The 21,928-nt window shown below is 49.9% G+C and overlaps 1 protein-coding gene across 1 annotated transcript; it reads left to right on the top strand.

The window, feature by feature from the left end:
• Nucleotides 1-2,268: 2,268 nt before the first annotated feature.
• Nucleotides 2,269-3,204, top strand: LOC132249474 (ecto-ADP-ribosyltransferase 5-like). The gene has a single exon (XM_059724680.1). The coding sequence runs from the start codon at nucleotides 2,269-2,271 to the stop codon at nucleotides 3,202-3,204; it is 936 nt and encodes a 311-aa protein (XP_059580663.1).
• The last annotated feature ends 18,724 nt before the right edge of the window (nucleotides 3,205-21,928 follow it).

The following is a 21,928-nucleotide window of genomic DNA, read 5'->3' as shown; positions in this document are numbered from 1 at the left end:
TGTCGATTGTTACTAGAAAAGAAAGAAGGAAATAAAGAGCTTCCTAAGGAGGCTGCTCTAATGTCTGGTTTCCACGTGAGCCCTGAGCCCTGGAGTGCTTTGGCATCTCAGTGTTTTGGGGCCAGGATTCGGGCTCAGGGCAGTCACAGATCCAGGAATCCAAATCAAAGGAAGGTCAAACAAGGAGCAGTTTTGCCTCACAACTGTGTAATGTTCTTGCTCTGAAGAGGGCAGAAGTTGTTGAAATCAGTGGGGGCTTGTCTGGACTGTGTCATGGAATCATATAATTAAAAAAATGAGGGTGGGAAGGGACCTCAGGAGGGCACATCTAGTCCAGCTCCCTGCTAAAAGCAGGACCAGCCCCAACTACATCATCCCAGTCAAGGCTTTGTCTAGCCGGGTCTTCAAACCTCCAAGGATGGAGATGCCACCACCTCTGTGGATAGACGGTTCCAGTGCTTCGACACCCTTCTCGTGAGAAGATTTTTCCTTATATCTAACCTAAATTTCCCTTACTGCAACTTGCTCTGTCATCTGCCCCCACTAAACACATCAGCGAAGGGCAAGCAAAGGCCACATCCACCACTGCAGCTTCCTGTCACTCACCCACTGCCGCTGGCCCTGGTGCTGGAGCTGGGTCCACATTGGCAGGGTTGATGGTAGTTTTATGAAGATTCACAAGTTCTGGATTGTCTGGGCTGGTTTGGACATGGCTGATCCTGTCTCAGGCAGAGGTTGGACTAGATGAGTCCTGGAGGTCCCTTCTAGCCTAGCTTCTCTATGGCTCTATGATTCTTGGCAGCTGTCACAGTAGGAAACCTTGGGTCCCTCTTGGCTGCTGTGAAAAGGTGACTCGATGTGGTCAGCTCAGTGTTAAGATTCATGTGTCATAGCAGGTGCACAACTAGGGAGTAAGAAACATGCCTAGGGAGTGGGGCAGTGGTGGAAGAAGCAGGGAGAGTTTGGCTGGGAAAGGGCAGAAGAGCTGGTGTGTGCCAGCAACTTGCTGGCGTTCCTGAAGTCGTGAGATACAAGTCATGACCCAGGCACAAACGAAGTATTGAGAAGTTTTTGCAGAGGAAATCCTGGTTCCTGGGGCTGACAAAGTGGAGCCAAGGGAAGCAACAACAAGGGGATTTGTGTTTGCTTCCACCCAGGTCCGTTACTGCTCCTGTTGGATTCCCTTCCCGCCCCTCATTAGCAGTGGAAATGGTGTGGACTCAAGGGATCCTCCTCTGCCTGTGTTTTCTGACACCAAGTGTGGCCCAAAGCCTACAAGGTAAAGTTGTTCCATTTAATTCTCTGTTTACTCTCTGCTGTTACTGCACAGATTCCTCCCTGCCCTGGGCCCTGGCCCTGCACTGACACTGCCCCAGATCCCGGCCCCTGCCCTAGCCTCCCATCCCACTCCCAGACAGCTCCCTACACAGCCATGACCCGATTCTGTCTTCCCAGTTGAGGGTGTCCTGCGCACAGGGATCCCATCTGATTTCCACAGAGATCCCAGGATCACTGGGCAGTGACAGCATGGGACCAGGGCCCAGGGCAGATCCATGACCCCGGGCAGTCCCACCTGCCCCTGCCCATGGAACTGGCATCCATTGTAGGGGTGTGTGTGGAGCAGATTCTGGCTCTGCTCCAGGCTCTGGCCCCGCACTAGCATGACCCTGGTATCTTGGCTTCATCTGCCCATCCATTGCACTCCCAGATGCCACTTGCTGGTTCCCATGAGTCCATCCGAGCCGCCCAGCCCAGTGTGGAGCAAAGCCACTTAGGGAGTTATGGTGAGTTATTGCAGAGCAAAAGAGCTGCCGGCCCGGCTGGGCTGGGGTTGTGTGTAGGGGAGTGGTGCAGGTGCTGACCCTGTCCGCAACATCTCACCAAAACTTCCTAAATGCCCTCAGGCCCAAATAATTGCCCTCCCTGGTTTAGACCCTAAGTGACCTAGCAAGTGAACAGAATTGCATCACACAGACTTGCCTCTGACATCACACTGTTCGCCTAATGGCAATGCCTTATGAGACCTCCCAATGTTGGCCAAGCGCTGAGGTCAGACAGGGTCAGGCCAGTAACAGTGGGTTCCTTTCCTCTCACTCACCCTTATCTTGTCCTGCATATTTAGCCTATGCTTTCCCTTCAAGGCAGGAGCTGTCTTTTCCCACATGCGGGCCCTGGGTGTGAAGCAGTAACCCTGGTGGGGTCCACAGAGTGCTAGAGCAAAACACTTCATCATAAATCTGTCTCGGCTTCATTCCCCCAGTTTTAGACATGAGCCTGATGCCTGGTGCTTTTGATGACCAGTACATTGGCTGTACTGAAAAAATGGAAAAAGATGCCCCCAGATTGATGGAGGAAGAGATGAAGAAGAACAGAAACTTGAGTGTGGAGTGGAACAAATCAGAAGAAAAATGGAACAGCATGAAGAAATCTCTTGACAAGAATCTCCCAAGGGACTTTAAGGATGAATATGGAAGAGCAATTATAGCCTATACCAGTACAGCACTTAGTAAGGTTCTGAATAAGGCAGTACGGGAGTCTGCTACCTCTCTAGCTACCTACAACAGCAATTTCCATTTCAAAGCTTTTCATTACTACCTGACAAGAGCTTTACAGCTCCTAAGAAAGAGCTGCGATGTGACGTACAAAACACCAGTGTACAGGGGAATCAGTGACATTAGATGTGAGAAGAAACAATTTGAAATCATGAGGTTTGGATATTTTAGCTCTTCATCTTTTAACAAAATAGTAGCTGAGCATTTTAGGAAAGACACTGGATGCTTGTTCACCATCCACACTTGCTTTGGAGTTGATATCATGCAATACTCCTATTCTAAGGAGCAAGAAGAAGTACTAATCCCCATCCATGAGAAATTCCAGGTGTTCCCAGGACGTGATGGGTCCAACAGCCTTGTCCTCCAAAGCACCAACCAGACCTGCAGCCATTTTAACTGCGCCTGTCTGGGGAGTGAGGACTGGGCTGAGCGTGTGCAGGGGGTCAATGGGGACTATGACATGGGGCCTGTCACGAGGATGGGCAGAGACAATCTGACACTCCTGCTGCCAAGGGGCCCTGTGACAGGATCCAACCCAGAGGTGGGCTTGATGCCTCCTGATGGCCGCGCTGTTCCTGCCCCAATCAGGTTCCTTCAGTACCCACCCTTTGCTCTTTCCTGCCATGCCTTCATTGGGGTTATTTGGTTATGAAAGGGGAGGCTGCCCCAGGGTCTCCGAGAAAGACCTTGCCTTGTTATCTGTTAGTGGGTGTCTCCCAGGCCCCACAAACTCCTATCTTCCTCCGCAGGCATTTGCTGGGAACTGTCCAGCCCATCCATGCTCTAGGGCACCAGTTGTCTTAAGGGTTAAATCTGTCCCTAAAGCCATGCCCATGCCTCACAGATGTTACAGGTTATCACTTACGTGGGGGCACCTTGCCCCCAGTTCTATGTCAGGCCTCCTCAAGCCTTCACACCCTTCTCAGGGCCTCCTTTACACTGGCACTTGCCACCTTCTCTCTAGCTGGGCCTGCTATCCTAAGCCCACTGCACCTGGCCTTGGGTTATGGGCTCCAGCCCCTGTCTTGACAGCTTGTGCTCTGAGCCCCTGGCCCTGGATCCTATCCCTCAACCTGGTTTCTGCCCTTCCCAGGCTTTTGGCCTCAGCCCTCCCTGCTTCAGGCCACCCCTGTTGCTTTTCTCACTCAGGCTTTGGCTTTCTCGGCCTCAGTCTGCCTTTATCTAGAGCCAAGCCCCTGGCATGGCTCAGTACTCCTGGTGCCCCTCCATCGCCCCTGTGCCTGGTGCCCTGGTGCCTGGAAGAGCTCCGAGGCTCATGTGCCCACTGGCATCCTCCGTGGCCTCCAGACCTTCCCCACCAGCTGTATTTGCTCCTCCTGGGTAAACTGGAGCAAACAAACCACAACAAGCAGCTGCTTCACCAAACCTTCCCCCACGACCCACTCAGGATTAATCAGCTCTATGTTCAGCCATGCACCTGTGGCTCTCACCTCCCTTTCTCCAGGGTGTTCAGTGTTTGCCAGCGTCTCTAGGCAGCTCCTCCTGGCTGAGCGCTCTCCCCTGCAGAGCACCGGCTCTCCTCCTCCCCGTCTCCAAGTGCTGACTTGTGAACTCCATAAAGCTCAGCCCCTCTTGGGTCCAGTGACTCTAGCCCAGCACAGCTGTTCCCTGCAAGTTATAATGAACTGCATTCAGCTGCTACTCTAGCTGCTACAGCAGTGCTTTTGCTGCTCGGGCCAGGCTCTGCCCCACCAACCTGTCCTTTGCACCTAGCCCAGCACCAGATGTTTGCAGCCTGTGGGTCTTGTTTCCCTGCAGTCAGTCCATAATGAGCCAACCCTGCACTTGGGGATCTCTCTGTGGCTGCTTCTCCCTCAAAGTAATGGGAGCCCCTGGTCCCAAGAGCCTCAGTGGGGAAGAGGCACTTGGACCTCAACCTGAGGTGATAGTTGCAGAACACAAAACCAACCATGAAAATCTTCTTGGCCTGTTAAGGGCTCTACAGTAACATGGTCCTGACCCCTTCTGATCCTGGGCTCCTGATTCACCTCATCCCTGGACTCTGCTTGGCCTTTCTAACTCTGGTTTTTACCCAGATCCAGTGACCATGATCCCCAATTGGTCCCCAGACCTGGCCGCCCATGTCCTGGCACAGATAAATTTAGAGGGGGACAAGAAAGTCCCTCTAGGCAGGTTCTTCCAGAATGGCCCACTGGGAGCAAGAGAAAAAGATGCCAGCCATGGACAGGAGGTTGGTTTAGATGTAACCCTAAATGGAGTGACCAGACTGATGTTGACAACCCTGGCTGGGCGACTACTATTCATTGATATCCTCTGCTTCCTTTTCAGATGAGAGGAAAGATAGCTGTGAAAACAACACTGGTAGGAATGACTTTTTTTGTCTTGATACAAAAAGGGCTTTCCCTCTTACACAAGGCTGAGACCACCCCGACCAGGCAAAGCCATCATGTGCAGCAAAACAAGTGGGGTTATGTGGTTGTTGTGTTGAGGGAGCCAGGGATTCTTGTGTTATTCACCACTTTACCCCAGCAAAGTACAGGGTGGAGTTAGGAGTTACCCGCTGTAGACATTTGAGATGGTTGCTAGTCAGGGATGGATGCTAAAGGGAGCCCTACATACGTTATTAATGGGACGACCAGAGGGACAAGCAGCCTGGGGAAGGACAGACACAAGTGAAATGCTGGCACCAAGCAATGAGTGACCCTGATCAAACCCGAGTCGGTGTCTCCTGGATTTCAGTTCCCTTTCAGACAGAAACATGTCCCCTGGGATCTGGGATGGATTTGTTTGCTCACTGTCAGGGGCAATTGTCAGTATGAAATGATTTCCAAAAACTACCTGACATGCTTCTCTCTGGTCCACAGTGAGCCAAGGCACCACCTTCCACCTCCAGATGCGCCCCTCGCTGTTTGGAGGATCCATTCTCCTGGTCAATGCTGCTGCTCTCAAGCTGTTTGCTGCTTCCTAAGTGTCCAGACCCTTCCCTTTTTCTGCTTAAAGCAAGTCCTGCTGAGAGCATTCATTCAGCACGTGCCCCCTCTGCTGTCATCTCAGCGCTCCACGGGGATGTGGGGGGAGTGTGACTGATCCCTGCTTGCACCAGCTTTGATTGTGTGCTGCTCTTAATGTCACCGCAATGAGAAGCTTGCATGCTTTAGGTGGGACCTGCCCTACAAGGCAAAAGCAAGGCCATGCGGAAGCTAAATTAATCACTTGTTATAATCCCATATGTAATTTGATAATCCCATTAAAAGACTGTGAAGCTGTGAAATCCTTCTGAGCCTTCTGATTCATACCGCGATGTAACTGCCTGTGGTCTGGTGAACCACAATATTGCCGTTGCAGATCTCTCAGTCACATTTGTGTCAAGTTCTCCACAAAAAAGAGATGTCTAATGACCAGCTGTGTAGGCCATACGTGCATTGTGGGTCGTGTGGAGCTGGAGCCACAGGTAACATAGGCCATGTGATGACATGACTTGAGTTTGACCTAGGTAGCACTGATGTCAGCTGAACACGTGCCATAGACAGTGATACAGTGCACTAACATAATAGAAGGAAACAGAAAGGGATTGGTATAGCTCCAAACCATAACCAAATATGAATAACCCTGTGTTAAGTCTATAATTGTGGTTAAATTGTATGACATTAGACTCCTTCAAAGCTTAGCAAAAAAGAGGATCCAAATCACCAAGAGTCCCCAAGGGAACAGAGAAGCCTGGCCACTGGCACCATTTTCCCTTGAACCCAAGACTGTATCAGTGCCGTCTTTATTACAACTAATAAATCTTAGCTGTTGTGTATGTGAGTTGGGACTGGAATAGCCTCCATGGTCACCAGTCTCACTCTCAACCCCAATTCAAACTTGGAGCAATGGCTCTGTATATTCAAATGGCACCTGCTGGTCTAGGCACCCACCCCCACATTCCCGCTGTCTGCAGTGGACCTGCAGGGGCTCTAACCTAGAGTGAGGTGGAGCCATAGAGTCATACAGTGATGGAAAAGTGGGGCTGGGAGGGGTCTCTAGAGGGCTCATCTAGTCTAACTTCCTGCCTGAAGCATGATTATCTTTATCCAAGACATCCTGTACAACCCATAATCCAACCTCTCAGCCAAACCATGCAGTCAGTCCTGACACATAAGGAAGTTGCTGGACATAAGGAAGAACTTCTTTACTGTCCAGATCCCCAAGGTCTGGAATAACCTGCCACTGGATGTGATTCAAGCACCCACTTCGGATGCCTTCTAGCTATCAAGGAGGAATTTCTCTCTTTGGCTCTCACTTGCAGTGAATCAGTTAGGAAGGACAAAGCAGAATGAGAATTTAGGCTGGGGACAAAAATTAAAGACAACAAAAAGTCTTTCTTCAGGTATATAGGGAGCAAAAGGAAGGCACAGGGTAGCAAAGGACCCTTACAGGACAAACTAGGGCATTGGTGACAGAGAGGGGGCACAAAGCTGAGCTCTTCAATGAGTTCTTTGCATCTGCATTCCTAGACACAGACCAAGACAAATCTGCCAATTGGACCATAGATAGACACAGGAGGGACACCGGCCCAATGATTTTTAGAGCAGACTTAGTGAAGGGGCACTTGGAGGGGCTGGATGTGTTCAAATCAGTGGGCCCGGATAATCTTCATCCAAGGGTGCTGAAGGAATTGGCTGGTGTCATAGCAGAGCCACTGGCATGGCTGTTTGAGCACTCATGGTGCTCCGGTTGGGTCACAGAGGGCTGGAAAAGGTCCAATGTAGTCCCTATTTTCAAGAAGGGGAGGACAAAGGATCCGGGTAACTACAGGCCAGTTAGTGCCACCTCTATCCTTGGGAAAACTTTTGAAAAAATATTAAAGATCACATTTGTGGGTTTCCAAGGGAGGTTGTTCTCTCCCCTACCCTGGGGGTCTTCAAGAGGAGACTGGACAAGCACTTGGCTGGGGTCGTCTGACCCCAGCACTCTTTCCTGCCCAGGCATGGTGTCGGACTCAATCTATTGAGGTCCCTTCCAACCCTAGCATCTATGGATCACCCGGCCACCACATGTGGTGGGCCAGGAGGGTGTGCTCCAATGTTGAGCCACCCACCTCGCTGTGCCCAACCCAGTCTGCAAGAGCAGTTTCCTGTGATCTGGGATGCAGATTGGGAGGCCCCCTGATGCCCCAGGAGGGGTGTGGGGCTCTGCTGATTCCTCCCAGGGGTGGGGGTGGGCTCCCAATCTGCCTGCTGGATCACAGGAGGATGCTTCTACCACCTGGAATGGGCGGCAGCACACATCTTCCTGGTGCTGGGTTTGGGCTGCGCCCAGCACTGGGCCCAGGTGGCAGCAGCAGCCTCCTGTGATCTGGTAGGCAGATTGGGGGCCTGCACTCCCAGGAGGGCTGCAGGGCTCTGCCAGACCCCTCCTGGGGGTGTGGGTGGGCCCCCAATATGCCTGCCAGTTGCTGCTGCCCCCTGGGACTGGTGCTGGGCACAGCCCGCACCCAGCGCTGGGAAGTTGGGAAAGGTGATAAATAAGAAGGGAGAACTGAATAAGATAAGATAACCCATAGAAGGAATAATGTGGCTAAAACAGACTGTACCCAAGGGGGGAATGCCTATTACCCAGACACTAATGAGGGGTGGCAGGCCAAACCCAGACACAGTATCGAGTGGACCGAGGCCCAAACCAACAACAGGAAAATGAGCCCAAGGTGGAGGGCCAAAGAGAAGTATGGTGAATCTGACTGTAGGTGAAATGCCAGAGAAAGTTAAACCCGATCAGAAGAGGAGCCCTGGGGAAAAGCTACTCACCGCCACAGATGAAAGGAGAACACAACCTCAACAGGAGTTACAGAAACAAGGTGAAGAGTTGGAGGTGTTCACGGGGAGAAAAGGCAGGGGCAGCCTGTTGAAGGCAACCCGGGGTGACATTGCCAAAGCATAACCAAGAAGAGAGGCCCCAGAGAAGAAGCAGATAACCCAGAAGTGGAGAATGAGGACCCCAGATGGGAAAGGACAATATCCCTGGCTGCCAAAAGACAAGAGTGAGAGATAGGATAAAGACCCAGAAAGAGGCCTCGGATCTACATAAGCAACCTCCCTTGTTCCGCTAAGTGGTGGACAGTTAGAAGACTGTTTGAAGATGAGGTGTAGGGAGTGACTTATGTGAAAGTATATACGGGATTTGGAGGAAGACCTATGGGCCGTGGCTAAGTTGAGTTTGTGAACCAAGACTATGCCCAAGAAGCCCTGAAAAGTCGATGGACACTGGGGGGAAGCTGCCTGGACATGAAGGAAAGTCTAGGGAAGTGGCAAACCCCATGAAACCCATGAGAAGTGAAGGCGCTAGTGTGCCAGACCATTTGGTATAGCCAGAAGAGAGGGCAGAGGAAGCTCACAATGCCAGATGAAGGGGTTTGGTGGATCCAGGCGGAAGAGGATTCCCTGAACTCCTGACCTAAGACAAGAAGTAACAAGATAGAAGAAACCTTGACTGATCCTGGGCAAGGCTTAAATAGGCATTTTACTGAGGCTCGTTAATATGGGCAGAGACTACCTGTGGTGGGGTAGCTCCTAGTAAATGCCATGTGGTACCTCCTTGGGGAAAAGGTGAGCAGGAGGCACCTTAAAACCTCCCCGCCCACGACTTGTGGTTTATCGTTGAAGCTGAGAGAAGCCCAGGAGCAAGGAACCATGGATGGAAAGAGTGAAGACCCACTTGGTGAGTTAGGGTGTGTGTGTGTAGCAGGGCACTAAGATGCTCCTGCTCCTTCAGGCTGAAGAAGCCTGGCCAGGGAGCTCGGCAGGCTGAGTAGAGCTCCCCAGCGGTAGGTTGCTAGTGTAACAGCCTAAGGGAGCCATGGGCTACACCTGCTGACACCACCTGACAAGCAGGAGGCAGGGGTCTGGCATATAGAAGCCCAGGCTGTAGCTAGCAGACATACTCTGTCTCTGGGAACTGGCAGGGAAGGAGCTCCTGCCTCTGAAGATACTTGAGACGTGGTGCTGCCTGCCTAGCTCTCCTTGCTACTGCCTGCTCTGCTATCTAGGTTCTACCTGCCTACAGGGAGTCCCCCACGTACCTAGAATAGGGGCATGCTACTCTGACTACAAGTCTGTCCCCTTAAAGAGGCATAGCACTGCTGTTATAGCTAGTATTTTAGTTATAGCCTAGGGGCTTGTGTTTGTGTTCTTGTTTTGCCAGGAGGATCGGGATGAACCTAGAAGGGGAAGTTTGGAGGACTAATTAGTGCATGGAGAGAGAGGGCATAAGAGTTGGTAGAGCCCAGTGTCAGGCGCAGTGAGCCCAGAGCACCAGAGGGATGAAGCCAGTGGGGTGCAGTGAGCCCAGAGCTCCAGAGGAACACAGCTAAGGGGGAGCAGAACCAGGTGCCCAGGAGAGAGGCACTGAGGCAGGCATCTGAAAAAAGGCACAGAAAGCCAGTCACCAGAGAACCCAAAGGCTGCATGTTGCAGAGAGATGGGAGCCACAGGCTTCAATGCCAGGGGTGTACAGAGTTGACGACAATAATAACAGCTGCAAGGCCTGGGACATGTGAAGGGTGGGTTGTAGCATGTATGTACCTCCCAGTGTAGGTGGGCACATGAAGGGCAGCCTCCGGGTAATAAACAACTTAATTATTTACTAACAAGGTGTGGCAGGAGAGATAGGGGGTGAACTGGCTAAGACAGCTGAGTAGGCCTACGCAGAGGTTAGCCTCAGGATGGCCCCCTGTCACACCTGAGTGCACTCCAGGAAGGGGGTCAGCCAGATGTGAGGCACCCCCAGGGAGGCACTTAGAGCATGGATGGTGGTCGGGCACAGTGAGGCGGGGCCTCAACACAGGAGCATCCCCTACTGACCGACCACACGTGGTGGCAGGGTGACTCAGATTCATAGATGTTAGAGTTGGAAGGGACCTCAATAGATCATTGAGTTCGACCCCCTGCCCTGGGCAGGAAAGAGTGCTGGGGTCAGACGACCCCAGCCAAGTGCTTGTCCAGTCTCCTCTTGAAGACCCCCAGGGCAGGGGAAAGCACCACCTCCCTTGGAAACCCATTCCAGATTCTGGCAACCCTTCCTGTGAAGTTCTTTCTAACGTCCAACCTGAATCTGCTCTCCATTAATGTGTGGCCATTGTTCCTAGTTACTTCAGGCGGTGCCCTGGTAAATAGAGTATCTCCTATGCTTTGCTGCCCTCCCCTGATGAAAGTACAGGCAGCCACAAAATCACCCCTCAGCCTTGTTTTGCAAAGGCTGAAGAGATCCAGGTCCCTCAGTCTCTCCTTGTAGGGCCTTACCTGCAGGCCTCTGACCAGATGAGTAACCCTCCTCTGAACCCTCCCATGATTTTCCACATCAGTCTTGAAGTGCAGCGCACAAAACTGGATGCAGTACTCCAACTGTGGTCTGACCAGTGCCACATAGAGGGGAAGCATCACCTCCCTGGACCTGTTTGTCATGTGTCTGCTAATGAAAGATAAAGTGCGGTTAGCTTTACTGATCATTTAATCACACTGATGACTCATGTTCATCTGGAGGCAACTACATCTCCAAGATCCTTTTCCACTCCTGTGTGATGGGATTCAACAACCTGCTTTCTTGAAGCCATCATTTGGGGAAGGGAATAGAGTCACTGAAAACCCTGAGATGTCCATGGAACTATCCCCATTTGATTTAACATTTGGACATAAGCCAAGAGGCTTCCTACAAGAAGTGAGGGAGCAATGGGAAAGTACAGGAGGGCAGGAAGTCAGAACTCAGTGACATAGGCAGAAGATGGTAGGCTCAGGCAAGCCAGGCAGGTAGCTCAGGAGAACTTGGCAGAGGCTCAGCAAAGGCAAAAACAGGCATACAAAAAATGAGCACATGTCAGGGAATTATACAGTGGACACCCTGAATGGAAGTGGCTTTCAGGGACATCAAAAGAGCTCTGTGCAGTGATGTGGTAGTCTTAACACCCTATTTTTCCAACATTTTTATCCTGCAGATAGATGTGTCAGAGATCGTCATAGGAGCTGTGTTATACCAAGAACATGAGGGCACAGAGTAACCAACCGCCTTTGCCAGCAAAAAGCTATACACAGCTGAGAAAAGATACTCCACTATTGAAAAGGAGTGTTTGGCGATAAAATGGGTGGTCAGTTATTTCTGCTATTATTTGATGGGGAGAGAGTTTAAGTTAGTAACTGATCATGCTCCCCTGCAGTGGTAAAATAAGACGAAGAATGATAATGCACGAATGACACAATGGGCTTTGTCCTTACAGCCCTTTAAATTCTCTGTTAGTTACAGGCCTGGAGTAACCAACAAGGTTGCAGACTTCTTGTCCAGACCTAACAAAACAGATGACAATAGCAGATCCACCAAGGACAGATCTGTCAATCAAGGTCACTGATGACAAAGACTGAGACCCTCCTCTGCCACAAGGCAACCTAAGTAGGGGGATGTGTAGCAGGGGCACCACCATGAATAAAAACTTACCAGAGGAAGGGGAGCCTGGAGAGGCATGGAGTCAGTGGGATGCCACTGGAGACCGGAAACCTATTAGGAATGGGGCGATGGTGAAAAAATAAAAGGCTGCACTGAAGATCAAAGGAAAGAAACCACAGTGAGTCAGGGAAGAGCTGGGACCAGGGTTGGGGCCGGGACTGGCATGGACCCGCTTTATGGCAGTGTACTGACGCCAATTTGCCAGCTGGACCCCTGAAGAGGGAATAAAACCCCCACCAGACCAAGATCTGGGAGGACCAGAAATGAGTCCTCCAGAAGGCCCAGAGGGGCCTGAAGCTGGCTGCAGCCCCACAAGGGCATATGGTAGGAGCTCCCAAGAGCGGGCATGCCAGGATAATATAAACCCAACAGGACTGAGGTATTTACCTGGGACAGAGCACTGGATCCCAGATACAGCCAGCAGGGAATGGGAGAGAGGAGAGAAAGGGCAAAGGAACCTGGGGCTGCTGTGGACCAGAACCAGAGAGAGAAAGGAGTATACCAGCGAGCAAGGTAACCCAGCACAGGTAGAAGTACAAGCCAGTTAACATACAGCCCAAACCAGAAGGGTACACTGTCCAAACCGGACTTTTCAAACCTAAAAGAAAGCAAGCAACCCCCCGCCCCCCCTGCCTTTACCGTGACGAGTGGACTCTGTCTTAGTCGTGGTCTGGAATTAACATCTGTGGTTGGCGTAAGGCAGGGTTATGGGAGGTGGAGCCCCAAAATGGGAAGCCAGACAGGAATATTGAAGGAGGGCACCAAGGAAGGCAGGACTTAAAATCACCCTCCCAATAATAAAATTATACCAACAAGACGTGGCAGGAGAGAACACCAAGGGACCATCCAGGATATCTGATAGGATGACAAGCTGTCCACCAGAAAGGACATGGCAACTTCCTGGAGAAGACCAAAGTCTACTAGATGCTAGAAATGGCCAAGGCACTGCAATACAGCTACTACGAGACACAAAAAGCATTCTGTAAAGTTAGATGTAAAAGACCAAAGGAAGTGTAGGTCCATTCCTGATTGGGGAAAGGAAACTAAAATTGCACAATATGGAGAAGGCAAAGTGTTTAATGACTTATTTCAGTCTGCATAAAATGTGTGCTAGAGGTCTCAAGGAACTGAGCTTACACTTAGGAAATCTGCAGATGATGCCAAGCGATGTAGGACAGCAGATGATCTGGAAGATAGGTTGAGGATTCTCAATGACCTTGACCCATTGGAAAATGGTCTTAAATTAATGAAAGAATAATATAGTAGTTACAGGAGTGGAGCACAAGCTAAATGTGAGTCATCCCTGTAATCTTGTTACAAAAACTGAAAAAGAGCAAGAGCATATGGGTCTGTGTTAATATGCATGTTGTATGCAAAGTAGTGGAGCTGTTTTTCAATTATGTTCAGCATTGAGGAGGCCTTAGCTGGAGAACTGGCCAATTTGGGGCATCATGCTTCATGAGAAACAGGTGAATTGGAAAGAGTCCAGAGAAGAGCAACAACAATGGGGAAGGGTCTAATATTTTCCTAGACGGGAAAAGTTGGAAGACCTGGATTCTTTTACCTGGAGAAAAAGGAGGGGGTGTTATAAGTCTTCAAAAAGCATTGTTACTTATAAAGAGAATTAACAGTTTTCTGCAATTATAGCGGTAGAGTAATGGGCTTAAATTCCGACACGGGGAATTTAAGATGGATATTAGGGAAAGCTTCCTAACTCTCAGGTGGTGAAGTCATAAACCAGATTACTGAATAAGATTGACAAAGGCTCCACATCAGTAAGGACAGGTAGTGTTTAAGTGCCAATCAGACAATCATTTGTCTGTGATGTGTTAGTAGAGATGATCCTGCCTTGAGCAGGAGATTTGGACTAATAACCTCCTGAGGTCCCGTCCAGCCCTGGTTTTCTATCAGTCAATGTTTGCCTGGAAAATCCAGGCCTAAATGAAACCCTGACTGGTCTCTTCTTGGGTAGCTTTGACTAGCCACAAGGACTGTTTCTCATGACAAGCACAGCCCCATCTTCAGTGCCAAGGATGCTGCCAGTGCTTTCTAGACTGAGCCCCTAAGAAGTTACTTCATGGAGAAAAGGACCTGGAAAGCAACCAGGGAGCTCTGTGTGCCAAACAGTGTACTAGCAGGAGGGAGAGCCTGCCCTGATGAGCATGTTCAGGGTTTTCCTCAATGAATAGTGTCCCGTGGAGCTGTCCCAGCAATCTTTGTAGCAGCCTAGGCTAACTTCAGTATTGCAACTCAAAATCAATCCTTCCTGTGCAGTCATGCAATGTCCCATGGGACTTGCCCTGTGCTGGGGGAAGGGGAAGGATGGCATGCTGTCAGAGAGCAGTGAGGACATGGTTGTCAGAGATGTGCTGTGCAGCAAGAGAGATCAATCCTAGGGGCTGATTCGGAGCTTTCCTAGTGCAGTGATTTCCTGAGAGAGGTTAGAGCTAAAGATATGAATGCACAACACTGACATCTTCTTTCCATATTCCTTCTGCATCGCTTCACATCAGGTCCGTTTACAAGTGAAAACAAGCTGTTCCAGGCAGGCCTGGAAACTAGCAGGGATATGAAAAGCTTGTCTGGGCTCTTTCTTCCTCTTCCATCCATCCCCAAGAATAACAATTCTCTACACTGCCCTTAACTGCTAGTTTGTGGAAAATACAAGAAGAGAGAAGAGATTGCAGTTTGCTGTTTTTGCACTAATATTGCCTTTCCAGGGGCTTCTAGGAGTAGAAGTGCACTTTCATCCAGCAGATAAAAAGGGCAGAACTCACAGCCAGCCTGTGGTTGACTCCAATGGGACTATTCACAAACATGAGTTAGGTGTGTGAGTAGGACCTTGCTGAATCAGAGCCTAAGAAAGAAGGTATAGAAACCTGCATTGCCTGCTTCCTAGAAAAGTACTCTTAATATTAGACTGCGGGGTAGACCTTCTCCAGCCCTCCCCTTGAAGCCAATTTTGGTCCTGGTATGTCCAGTCCCCTGGACAGACCTATTAGGGCCACACATGCAAACTTAAAGACTTTGCTGCAGAGCTCATTAGGCAGCTCCACAGTAAATGCCCCGCGTTGTTGCACCCACTTTGGCAAAGGAGATTAAATTTGTTTGGCACAATTTGTTCTTAGCAAATGCATGCTGGTGGCTTGTGATCTGCCTGTCCTTTTCCAGGTGCTTGCAAATGGATTTCTGTAGACAATGCTCCAGCAACTTCCCAAGTATTGAACTTAGGCTAATTGATCTATCATTTCTTAGATTCCCATTTCTTTCCTTTTTTTAAAGAAGGGCACTATACTGGCCCTCTTCCAGTCCTCTGCTACCTTGCCTGTCTCCCATGACTTGGAGATCTTGGGCAATAATATCTACTAGGATCCCCTCGGCCAGTGCCTTCATTACTCTGGGATGAACTCCATTCTCTACTGACCTGAATTCATTCAAGCTGAACACAAGCTGTCTGCCAGTCATGTTGTGATCTCAACCCTCAGATTCTCGCCTTCCTTGTCTGAACAGTTCTTAATCGCCGTCTGCTTGCAGCTTATTCTGTTTGGATGAAGACTGAGGCAAAGCAGTGTTTAGTAGCTCTGCCTCCCAGCATCTTCTGTGAAGAGCTCACCCTGGCTATCTAGCAGTGAACCCACAGCTTCCTTGGTTGTCATTTCCTGCCCACCATGAACTGAACCTCTCCTTGTTGTCCTTGACTTCAGTTCCCAGCTGTAGCTCATTCATACCCTTTGCTTCCCTGATTTTGCCCCTCTCAGTTCTTGCTATTTCTTGGGATGCTTCTCTGGCCTGCCTGTCCTTGCATTGTGTGCATGGTTTTCTTTTGATTTGAGGCACCGAGAAGCTCCTTGTGCACTTCTTTTGGTCTCTTGCCACTCTTCCTGTGCTCCCTTCATCAGCATAGTTTCTTGTTGAGTTTTCAAGACTTTGCCCTTTAGAAACTGTCACGTTATCTTTCACCTGTCCTTCCATGGCACCATACCTACCATGTCCTTGAGTAGATTTAAATCCCCGCTTTGAAATCCAGGGTCTTACTAGCGCTGACCTCATGCTTTCCCTGTCTCAGAATAACCAAGTCTATCATACCACGATCGCTTGCTCTCTTCTGTTTCATCGGATCTCTCTGTCTAACTTCTCTGTCTCTACTATCCTGCGTCATTATGCTATCTGGATAGGATTATAATCTTTGTCCTAAACCCAAGCATTTATTTATGGCTGTTGGAGCCATTTGAAAAATAAAAAAATCTTGTTATGGATTCAGAACTTGATGCTTCAACATTTTGCATGAAATTAAAGAAGAAAGATCAAAATAGATTTCAAAGGCTGAACTCTTCAGAAACAAATGACTTCTGAAAAATCTCATTATATGGAAAGCCTGATAGAAACCAGTCACAACCCATCCCAGAGCAGTCTGAAGTGAACATGAAAGCTGCCACCCTCCACCCCTCTACTCCATACCTCTTCTGCTGCATATGCTCCCCAGATGGAGGTGTCCTGTGCTCAACCTTTCCAGTGAAAGGGAAACCATTCAGATGTAAACCCTGGGCCAGATCCATGGTGATGCAGCTGCTGCTTGTGACATCTCACTGGCACCAGGTAGATTTAGGCAAGAACAGCTTTGATGACATAGGACCACCCTAGTACCCAGTGCTCTGAAACTTCAGTCCAGATCCACGGATAAACTGAAAATGGACTTCAATACACAAAGAAGCAAAATCATTCATTGCAAAATCCCTTTTCCAGGTGACTTGCCAAAACAGGACAGATGATGTGATCAAGAGAGTCACGGCCGAGCACAACATGGACCCGAAGGAATCACACAATTACCAACTCATGCAGCTCATCTCAGAGACCAAAGGAAAGAAAGCACAACTTTTTGCTGATTAAAATAGCCTGCTTGTGTTTGCAGAAGAACATGAATATGAATCCATTTTAGAAAGAGTGGGTTGTTTTCATCTCAAAGCCAGGCTGAATAGACCTCCCTCTTGGCTACCTGATAGGATTCAGCACACCTCTACTCCCCTTTGGGATGACATGGGTGCAGGTGGGGAAGACTTGCAATGGGAGATCCAGCACTGACATGTGTCCAGCTGTCTGAAGTCAGGGCCAAATGAAAAAGAAGAGAGAGCTGGGAGCATCACCCGTACACTGACTGGTGCCCAGAAAGCCACAGGGACGACACAGGCCAGATCCACTCCCTGAAATCCATCCTGCTTCGAAACTCGACGCCCTCTGCACCAGGACTTTGGGATGACTTGTGTCATCTCAGCATCGCAGCATTCATTGTGGTGCAGCACAGTACAGCCTCCCTCTTCTCCACTTAGTTTAGTATTGGCGGAAGGTTGCAGTCAACTAATGAACTCTGCCGAAGGTTAGTACTTGTAAATCCGAACACTATACTATGGCAGAGTTATGTAGTGTGCAGCAATGCAGGTGTAGATGCTGATGGGGCTGGCTGGGGCACACAGGTGCTTCAGCGAGGGGGCTACGTGCTGCCTAACCCTGCACTGGAGCACCCTCATGCCTGAGCCAGCCCTTCTGCAGCACAATAAGCTGGGTTGGAGCAGCCCCGGGCTCACACGCTGACCCCCAGGTCTCCTGCCAGGCTGGGGCTGCTCTGACCTGGCTGTGGCGTCACCAAGGCCGAGTAAAGTGGGAGGATGATGTCCCTGGTTTTGCTTGAAATGCATTGGTAGATGCATGCCAGCGTTTGGCTTGCTTTGCCAGCTACAGCACCACACTGGTGACTCGTATTCTTGTTCCGTTAGTCCACAACTGAGGACAAGTGGTGGATATTATCCAGCTGAAACCCCAGAGAAGAGTTTGGGAGGTGGATTGTACTTTGACTACTAAAATGTCAATGTTGATTCTCCTAAGAATCAAGCGCATGAGGTGGCCCCGAATACTTTACATCTCTGTCTTGGTGTGAATCAGAGCAGCAGAGATTTTACATAGAAATTGTCATCCGGAGTGAAAACACATCCAGTAATAAATCTACACAGCTCTTCCACATCCTTACCAGGATAGTTTTGCATACGCTGCTTTTGTTGTTCTCCACTCTGCTCCGGATGAGGCAGGTGTCTCTGTTTTGCTGTTCGCAAGATGTACATGGAGTGGATGTCACAGGGCACTTATCGATCTTCAGATCAGAGGTTGAGGAAGGAGGAGGCGATGAAGGTGCATCCATGGAAGGTACAGATGAACAAAATGATGAGGTAAATAATGAAAAATAAATTAAAGGAAAAAGTCAGAAACATGACATTGATACCACAGAGTCACAGACAGAGTCCTAGAGAAGCAGGACTGGAAGGACCCTCCAGAGGCCCTCTAATCCAACCCCTGCCTGAGGCACGATCATCTCTATCCAAACCATCCCATGCATCCCATCCATGCATCTCAGCTCTACATAAGAATACTCTCCGCCCTGACACAACATAGACCTCACACCCTCACCTGCCACAGGTCAAGCAGGGGAACCACAGCAGCCAATGTCCTGCATCTATAAACCTCCAGAGGTCCTAAGAAGAGGGCCCCTTGCTTCAGTCCATACCAATCTGACCACGGGGTAAAATCCCTTCCAGACCCCAAATATGGTGATCGGTCTGACCCTGAGTTGAGGGTCAAGACCCTCTAGTCAGGGACCTCCAGCTTTGCTCCCAGCAGGAGCACCGGCACACCCCAGTCGAAGCCCCAACCTTGGCTACAGCCAGCACCCAATGCCTTGGGGAAGGCTGAAAAAAACCTTGACACGTATACCTGAAAATGGAAGGAGGGATGGGGGCAACCAAAACTTCAATGCGCTTAAACAGGTGAATGCTCTTATTTTGACTTAAAAGTGCTACTTTCAGTTTAGTTTTAGTTCTTTGCAAACAGATGGAAGCTGAATGTGACAGGCCACTCCTAAACTCAACTAAGTGTCTGCAAAAGGCTCTGCAGCTATTGAACTGAAGTGGGTCAATGAAACTGGGATAGGTTTATAATATGTTGACAAGGCCTCTGGTGGGTTTTCCCTTCTCTGATCTGATCCTCCTTTGCTTGACTTCTTCTCTACATGTTTTCTTCTTTTTCTTTCTGTATTGATTGATGCCCCCTGGAGGCAGCTGTTGTCTGACATTCGCTGGTCTGGTGTGGCACTGTGATGGACTATGGGTTTTGTTACAGTTTGTCTGTTTTAAATGTGCTCATGTTGTTATAAGGTGTGTCTACGTGTGCCTAGTTACTGTGCAGTAACCTCAATTACTGCATAGTATGGGCACATGTCTGCACATGCATGCCCGGACAGCACAGTAAAAATGGTGCATTATTTCCCCTTATACTAGCTGCATGTATAAACACATAGCTTTATGGGCAATGTGGGTGTAAATTTGATACTTGCACGAGCATAGAAAGAGGGGGTCGGCCAAGGCCGCCCATAGCCGGTGCCCTGGGCCCGGCTGGCAGATGCATAGCTGCCCTGGGGCCTGGGCAGGGGGGCCAGCAGGATCAGCACCATGGTCAGCACCAGTGCGGGCTGCTGGGCACCAGGGGCAGAGGCAGAGGCAAGGGTGGTGTGGGGAAGCAGGGCTGTCATGGGGGGAGCTGCCATATGTTGTCCCTGTGTTGAGCATGTGGCTCTCAGGCAGGGGAGGCATCGGACAGGGCTGTGAGGGTGCGGATGAGCCCTTAGGATGGCCGTCACATGCTGGCTGCTGCCTCTGGCCTCAGAATGGCTGCCAGGTGCTCCTAATCAGGTGGCTGGACTTACTGCACAGTAAATTTAACCGGGCATAAATACACATGTAGACGTGCCCATAAAGCTATGTGTTTATACATGCAGCTAGTATAAGGGGAAAGAATGGGCTAAAGAAACAGTGAAGACAGGCCTATAAATCAAATAAATACCACAGGCAGGCAAAGACTAACAGGCTACAACCAACAACCCTGCAAATAAATACCGTGGACTTCTAGCATCCTGCCCCTAGATAAGCATGACTATGGGCAGGGGCAGGTGAACAAGTGCGTGTCTGCTTGTGAAGGGGTGGGGGAGGTCTGAAGACAGACACTGGCCAGGCAGCTGTGGACGTCAAAGGGAATGGCGGGGTAACTTTGGGGAACTTGGGGCTGTGCAGATTGGATTGGGGACAGAAGGATTGCTTAATATTTTGGACATATAGCCCTGCAGCCCAGCATCATTGCCTAGTAAGTAGTGTAGAGTTACCTGGGGAAAAAAAAAATCAGAAGTAAAATTACTGTTTAAGTTACACTGATGTAGGTGTTGTGTGTTCACTTCTATGCCAGGCTGGGTGTTTTCTCAATGAAACAGGCTAGTACCAACATCCCCACCTGTGATGACGTAGTGCAATTGTAGCAGGGTGGGGTCCCTAGGGGTGGCTGTGTTACCCCTAGGCTCCTTACCTGTGCCAGTCTTGCCCTACAAGCACCCTCTATCTTGCCCACCACGTCTTGTTGGTATGGTTAATACAGGGAGGCTGCCCTCGGTCTTTAGGTTTGGACATGGTCTGGCTAGATCCTATTAAACCCTGTTGTTCGTAGACCCCTTGGAGTCCCACACTACGGTGGATTGTTCCTGAGTCTCTCAGCCTTATGGGCTATATGCATGGCTCCAACCACCCCTTTACCATGTCCCAAGCCTTGCAGATGGCATTGACATTGTCCTGTCTAGGCCTTGCGGTGATTTGCCCCCCTTGTCCTTTCTGGGCTCTCTGCAGCCCTGTCTCTGTGCCTCACTGGCACCTCAGCTCTCCGCAGCCCAAATACTGCACCCAGGCTGGCACTGGGGTCCCCACTCTGTAGTGGGCCCCCAATGAGGACTCCTATTTCCCCAAATAGCCTCACCCACATCACGGGTGTTGTCAGGCAGCAAACGAACAACAGCAATCAAACATGACCCCTGGGCTATAACATAACTCAATGCTCAAGGCATGCTCTGCCCCTTTCAAAGAGTAAAACTCCCTCTCTGAGGCTCGGTGCCTAGTAGGCAAGGATACCGCATGGGCTCCTGGTGTCCCCTTTGTTCAAGGGTAGTGGATCTGCTGGCTACAACACCTCTGGGCCCTTCCTTCCTGGAAGCCCCTTCCCCTTCGGCTGCTGGTAGGGAAATAGCTGCCTGGTCCCAGCCCTAGGTTTTATATGGGTCCAGGGCCCTGCCTCCTCCAGCCAGCTGACCACGTGCAGGTGCGGCCAATTCCCTCGTTAACCGGTTGTCAAGGCAACCTGCACCTGGGTTCTTATCTGGCTCTTTGTGCTCTCTCCCTGGGCAATCTCTGCTCTAAGAGGAGCAGGCACCTTAGTGCCCTGCGACAGTGATAGTATGGCCTGTGCAAAGTGCCCAGTATTTGCTTCGGATTTGGAATTGGCCGATTTGGAGGGACAACGATTCGATTCAGAGATTCAAATCACTGTCACAATTTGATTCAGCTGAACTGGATCTGAAGGTCTGGCGCCGCTTCGGAGATTCGGCCATAGACTAAACAGGCAGCAGTTATCACCATGCCAGACACAACTGCCTGCAGCTGGTAAATCTGTTGTGGTGGGTGGAGGTGGGAGGGAAGGGGCATGGGGGATACCATCTGCGAGGGAGGGATTGGGGCTGGGGCTGGGGCTGGGACAAGCAGACACAAGTTACATAAGACACTATGTTTTGAAACATCTTTATCTGACACCACATGCAATGAGGGGTCAGATTTTCACCCAATGGGCCATTTTTAAACTGTTTGCAGCTGTGCACTTGTGTTTGGTCACAGCTCTGAACAGCTTGCTGGGGGACAGAAGTAAACAACGGATGTGGAAATTCAGTTTTTGCTTATAATACAGTTATCGGCAATTCCTCATACCCTTTTCATATTGAATACTTTCAGCAAAGCATTTTAGACCATACCCTTTCCTGAGACAGGTCCTCAGGCAGGTCTCTGAGCTTGTCCCTGGGT

The sequence above is a fragment of the Alligator mississippiensis genome, chromosome 1, assembly GCF_030867095.1.
Source record: "Alligator mississippiensis isolate rAllMis1 chromosome 1, rAllMis1, whole genome shotgun sequence".
In the NCBI taxonomy this organism is placed as follows: Eukaryota; Metazoa; Chordata; order Crocodylia; family Alligatoridae; genus Alligator; species Alligator mississippiensis.
Note: the sequence above shows the minus strand (reverse complement) of the source record. Positions and strands in the feature narration are given on the sequence as shown.